This window comes from Meles meles, chromosome 18, assembly GCF_922984935.1.
Source record: "Meles meles chromosome 18, mMelMel3.1 paternal haplotype, whole genome shotgun sequence".
NCBI classification, from domain to species: Eukaryota; Metazoa; Chordata; class Mammalia; order Carnivora; family Mustelidae; genus Meles; species Meles meles.
In genome coordinates this window covers 16,639,182-16,645,987 of record NC_060083.1, presented here as the reverse complement: position 1 = coordinate 16,645,987, position 6,806 = coordinate 16,639,182, and the positions used below count along the sequence as shown (strand labels likewise).

Here is a 6,806-nt window from a genome sequence, read left to right as displayed (position 1 = left end):
CTGCCATCATTTCCTCTTTAATAAAATGAGGAAGTAAATACTCTACAAGATGTCAGCCAACTTGGTACTTCTTTGACACTGGATACAGCTTCGTGCACTGTTGAGGCCACGGTGTGGATGAGGGTTATTGTCAAAATATTTAACAAGTACCAGAATGGTAATCTCTACCAGTGGGTTCCAGCTGAATATTACTCTGGATGTGGGGCTCCCACCATGACTCAGAATCTACATTACTGATGGAAAAGTGACATTGTGTCTTGAATTTTAAAGTATTCCCTGGTATTTAGGAACTTATCTTCATAATTCTTATATCAGAATACAGTTGTAGAAATCATGGCTTTTATAATTTTCTATGATGTGTTTAATTATAATTTTAAAAATCCCTACATATTTCCAGGTACCACTGTTACCAGGTTATGATGTTTTAAAAAAGGTCCATCGAAAGACAGAAAAAAGTCAAAGGAATTAGTTTAATAAGGAGAAGGTAAATATAGTCTTAAAACATTCATTTTCTGCTAAAACATGCACATAAAGAATAAAAGAGGCCATGAACTTCCACTGATGGATGCCACATAAATTAATGTGGGCAGAAACTGGTAAGCAAATTGGCTGTTTCGTTACAAGTGGGTTGTAATTGTAAAGGAAGTACAATGGAGCAAATGTTATTTCATTACTTCATGGAGCAGTGAGGCAAATCAAAATGGGTTGGTGTACCATACTCAACCTTTAATCTGCTGGGTAGCAGATCCCTGAACCATCTAGAAACATGACAGAGAGGAGGAGCCCTTGAGCTGCTATTGCTGGCCTTTAAAGAGCTCTGTGATCTGGAGGAAACAGATCATTTAAATCTATTAAAAAATATATTTAGTATTATAAAAGTAATCAGAGACTTTGTAGATCACTTAAAAGCAAAGTGGGAAAAAGGAATTAAAATTCTTCCATATTCCTACCAGTCAGTGGAACTGAGAGATGTTTATTTGGGGTCTTTTTTCTAGGTTGCCTACATACATGATTCAGGTTTAAATTCACTTCGTGCTTCATTCTTCATTTTGTAAGATTTCACCTTACTGTTAGGACTTTTGGGTTTTATAGCTGATTGTTGTTGGCATATAAGGAATCTATTGATTTGTGCTTAATTTTTTTTAACCTCATCTTTTTTTTTAACCTAATTTTTTACCTAAATAATTCTCAGTTTCCCCATTTTTTTTCTCCTTTCTTGAGTTTTCAATTTAATTGTTTTCAATTTATTCTTTTCTTTCTTGGTTCCATTATCTAAGCGTTTTGTTTCTCTTTGCCTAAAACTTTTTAGAGTAATGACAAACACTTGAAGTAACAAAGACCATTGGTTTCCTGTGCCTGATTTTGATAGAAATATCACTACTACTTCACCATTATGAATGATACAGATTTGCAGTGGATATGACTTCTCACATAAAGTGGTATACTTCCATTTTAAGTGACTACAAGCAGTTTTTTTTTCCTTTTTCTCAAAAATGTATGTAGATTAGTTTCATATAATACCTAGCAAACACTACATCAAAAACTAATGATGTACTATATGTTGGCTAATTGAACATAATTTTAAAAAAGAAATTAATTGCCATAAAAAAAGAAGGTATGTAGACATTTATGAACTATCCTTTAGCAAATTTTCTACATTTTAAGCCAACAAATATACTAAGTATATTAATAGATTTACTAATGTTAAATCATCTTCTCCTATATAAAATCTATTAGATAATGGATTTCATCTTGTTTCATTTTTTCCTCTCTTCCCCTATGATCCTCTGCCTTATTTCTCAAATTCTACATATAGTGAGATGATAATTGTCTTTCCCTTATTGACTTATTTCACTTAACATAGTATCCTCTAGTTCTATCCATGCCATTGCAAATGGCAAGATTTCATTCTTTTTGATGGCTGCATAATATTACATCATGTATATATACCACATCTTCTTTATCCATTCATCTATTGATGGACATCTGGGCTCTTTCCATAATTTGGCTACCATGGACTTTGCTGCTATAAACATTGGGGTGCATGTGCCCCTTCGGATCATGACATTTGTATCTTTGGGGTAAATAAATACCCAGTTGTGTAATAGTTGGGTCATAGGGTAGCTCTATTTTCAAATTTTTGAGGAACCTCCATACTGTTTTCCAGAGTGGCTGCACCAACTTCCATTCCCAACAGTGTAGGATCCTCACCAACAACCTTCAGGACCCTCTACATCCTCACCAACACCTGTTGTTTCCTGACTTGTTAATTTTAGCCAGTCTCATTGGTGTGAGGTGGTATCTTATTGTGGTTTTGATATGTATTTCCCTAATGGTGAGTGATGTTGAGCACTTTTTCATATGTCTGTTGGCCATTTGCATGTCTTCTTTGAAGAAACATCAGTATTCATTGTTTTTGCACCGCACCCAGTGCTCCATGCAATACATGCCCTCTCTATTACCCACCACCTGCTTCCCCAACCTCCCACCCCCCGCCCCTTCAAAACTTCAAAACCCTCAGGTTGTTTTTCAGAGTCCATAGTCTCTCATGGTTCATCTCCCCTTCCAATTTCTTGGATTATTTGTTCTTTGGGTGTTGAGTTTGATAAGTTCTTTATAGATTTTGGATACTAGATTTGGATACTGCTATGTCACTTGCAAATATCTTCTCCCATTCTGCCTGTTGCCTTTTAGTTTTGTTGACTGATTCCTTTGCTGTGCAAAAGCTTTTGATCTTGACCAAGTCCAAATAGTTCATTTTTGCCCTGCTTCTCTTGCCTTTGGCGATGTTTCCAGGAAGAAGATGGTGTGGCTGAGGTTGAAAAGGTTGCTGTCTGTGTTCTCCTCAAGGATTTTAAGGGATTCCTGTTTCACATTTAAGTCTTTCATCTGTTTTGAGTCTATTTCTGTGTGTGGTGTAAGGAAATGGTCCAGTTTCATTCTTCTGCATGTGGCGGTCCAATTTTCCCAACACCATTTATTGAAGACACTGTCTTTTTTCCATTGGACACTCTTTCTTGCTTTGTCTAAGATTAGTTAACCATAGAGTTGGGGGTCCATTTCTGGAGTCTCTATTCTGTTCTATTGATCTATGTGTCTGTTTTTGTGCCAGAACCATACTCTCTTGAAGATTACAGCTTTTAATAGAGCTTGAAGTCTGGAATTGTGATGCCACCACCTTTGGTATTCTTTTTCAACATTCCTCTCACTATTTGGGGTCTTTTCTGGTTCCATGCAAATTTTAGGATTATTTGTTCCATTTCTTTGGAAAAAAAGTTGATGGTATTTTAATAGGGATTGCATTCAGTGTCTAGATTGTTCTAGGTAGCATAGAGATTTTCACAATATTTGTTTTTCCAATCCATGAGCATGGAATATTCTTCCATTTCTTTGTGTCTTCCTCAATTTCTTTCATGAGTATTCTGTAGTTTTCAGAGTACAGATTCTTTGTCTCTTTGCTTAGGTTTATTCCTAGGTATCTTATGGTTTTGGGTGCGATCATAAATGGGATTGACTCCTTAATTTCTCTTTCTTCTGTCTTGGTGTAAAGAAATGTAACTGATTTCTATGCATTGATTTTATATCCTGACACTTTACTGAATTCCTATATAAGTTCCAGCAGTTTTGGGGTGAAGTCTTGTGGATTTTCCACATAAAGTATCATATCATCTGCAAAGAGTGAGAGTTTGACTTCTTTGTCAATTCGGATGCCTTTTATCTCTTTTTGTTGTCTGATTGCTGAGTCTAGGACTTCTAGTACTATGCTGAACATCAGTGGTGATAGAGGACATCCCTGGAAACAAACTGAGGGTTGCTGGAGTGGAGGGGGGTGGGAGGGATGGGTTGGTGGGTGATGGACACTGGGGAGGGTATGTGCTATGGTGAGCACTGTAAATTGTGTGAGACTGATGAATCACAGACCTTTACCCTTGAAACAAATAATACATTATATGTTAGTTTTAAAAAAAGATAATGGACTTCATTTTTTTGTACTTACGATTTTTGCACACATATTATCAAATGGGGGTAGTGTAGAATAATTCATTTTTTTGCAAAGTAAGTTAGAGGGGCACCTGGATGGCTCAGTTGGTTAAGCATCTGACTCTTGATTTTTGGCTCAGGTCACCATCCCAGGGATTGAGCCCTGCATCAGGCTCCATGCTACTTTTAGGATTCTCTCTTTTCCTCTCCCACTGCCCCTCTCTCTCCCTCTTCCTCTGTGAAGGACAGTGTGCTCTCTCTCTTGCTTTCAAAAATAATATAAAATAAAAATTATAATATAATATTAACAATATTATTTAATAGTATAAAATAAAAAATTAAAATAAGTTTAAAACTTTTTAAATCAATTGGAAGGCAAAAATCACAATTTTTTCCCTAAGTTAAGGAAATTTTATATTACATGAAAGCTATATTTACACTGACGGTTTAAAATAATTTGTATAAGAATTATATGAGCCTAGGGGCGCCTGGGTGGCTCAGTGGTTTGGGCCGCTGCCTTCGGCTCAGGTCATGATCTCAGGGTCCTGGGATCGAGTCCCGCATCGGGCTCTCTGCTCTGCGAGGAGCCTGCTTCCCTCTCATTCTCTCTCTGCCTGCTTGTGATCTCTCTCTCTCTGTCAAATAAATAAATAAATAAATCTTTAAAAAAAAAAAAAAGAATTATATGAGCCTAGAGCCTTCACCAGGAAGTACATTATTGACTATCCCCTGCCCCCTTTTATTTTTTCAGTTGTAGTTGGTTTATTTGGTTTGGGGACTGTTCTTGAATCGATTGTTCAGACTTAGGAACAGATAGTATACCAAAGTTATTTGATTTATTTTTGACCTGCTGCCTTTCCCTTCTTAATTTTGTTTATCTTGATATTTTTCTTACTTATTTGCCATATATTTATTCCTTTGCAATATACTTACAAGGACTTATGATACATTCTTCTGTTGTTTCTATTTACTAATTATTCACTTTTACTTTTAGCATCATATTTCTCTAAATCTCTTCATACAGGTTGTTGGTGGGAGGACCTCATTCCTTGATTCTAGGGAGCACTGGAAGACAGGATTTATATATCTTTTACAGGAAGGGGGAGTTCCAAGGTAGTAGTAGTGTAACTCACCTGGAACTTGGGTGAGGACATTGAGGTGAAGACAGAGGGATAATGAGTGAGGTATGGCCTAAGGAGTGGGAAAATACTCACTAGGGACACTTGGAAATTTACCCTGGGGCTAGGCATTTGAGAGGGAGTTGATATATTTTTCTTGAATAACTAAGTTGAGAACACTGATCTCTTTCAGAGACCCATGGACCTAGAATCCAGGACCAATGGAACAGCTGTTACTGATTTTATCCTGCTTGGCTTGGTGGAGACACAAGTGCTACAACCAGTTGTCTTTGTAGTCTTCCTCTTTGCCTACCTGGTCACAGTCGGAGGCAACCTCAGCATCCTGGCTGCCATCTTGGTGGAGCCTAAACTCCACACCCCCATGTACTTCTTCCTGGGCAACCTATCAGTGCTGGATGTTGGGTGCATCACCGTCACTGTTCCCTCGATGTTGGCTCGTCTCCTGTCCCACAAGCGTACAATTCCCTATGGAGCCTGCCTCACACAGCTTTTCTTCTTTCATCAGTTGGCTGGTGTGGACTGCTTCTTACTGACAGCCATGGCCTATGACCGATTCCTGGCCATCTGCCAGCCCCTTACCTACAGCACCCGAATGAGCCAGACAGTCCAGAGGATATTGGTAGCTGTGTCCTGGGCTTTAGCCTTCACCAATGCACTGACCCACACAGTAGCCATAGCCACACTCAACTTCTGTGGTCCCAATGTGATCAATCACTTCTACTGTGACCTCCCACAGCTCTTTCAGCTCTCCTGTTCCAGCACCCAACTCAATGAGCTGCTGCTCTTTGGTCTGGGCATCCTCATGGCAGGTGCACCTGTGATTCTCATTGTCACCTCTTATATCCATGTGGCAGCTGCAGTCCTACGAATTCGCTCTGCTGAGGGCAGAAAGAAAGCTTTCTCTACATGTGGCTCCCACCTCACTGTGGTGGGCATATTCTATGGGACCGGTGTCTTCAGCTACATGACGCTGGGCTCAGTGGAGGCCTCAGACAAGAACAAAGGGATCGGCATCCTCAACACCGTCATTAGCCCCATGCTGAACCCACTCATTTACAGCCTCCGGAACCCTGATGTGCAGGGGGCTCTGCGGCATGTGCTCACAGGGAAACGAGCCCTTGTATGAGGAGTGATTCAGGAGAGTAGAACCACAGCAAGTGTTTTCCTTCTCTCTTAGCTCCTTGAGCAAAATGACTTTTGTTAGGAAGTAAGACTTCTTGTTCCCCAGGGAGGCTCTACCTAATAATATGTGTGCAGGTTCTGTTGACCAGAATCCTTGGCTAGTTGCCTTTGGTCCTAGATACCCTTTCCACTCCAGACGGAGGTGGGACCCAGGAAGCTCTGCAAGCTGTGAGACTCATGGTCCTACAGGCAGAACCTTTGTTTATTTTCTGCTGAAGACCCCAAAAAGACTCCAGGAAAGACTCTCTCCAAACTGGGATATGGAAAGTCACAGCTTGGTACCAAGTGTTAGTACATCCACCTGTCTGGGTTTCCCTGAAACAGCTTCCCCAAATTGCTTTGACATCAGGGTCCCACACAAGATTCTAGACCTAGTATAGTATAATTTGAGACACTGAGTACTCTGTCTACATTGCAGGATTCTAGGGTATTCAACATATAAGGGAATATTATATATTATATAATATATTCATTTATATAATTATATATAATTTATATATTATA

The 6,806-nt window shown here is 39.1% G+C and overlaps 1 protein-coding gene across 1 annotated transcript; it reads left to right on the top strand.

Moving 5' to 3' along the window:
- The first annotated feature begins 5,295 nt into the window (after positions 1-5,295).
- Positions 5,296-6,246, top strand: LOC123929849 (olfactory receptor 3A2-like). Its single transcript, XM_045985942.1, has one exon. It carries the CDS (start codon positions 5,299-5,301, stop codon positions 6,244-6,246), a length of 948 nt encoding a protein of 315 aa, XP_045841898.1. The 5' UTR covers positions 5,296-5,298.
- The last annotated feature ends 560 nt before the right edge of the window (positions 6,247-6,806 follow it).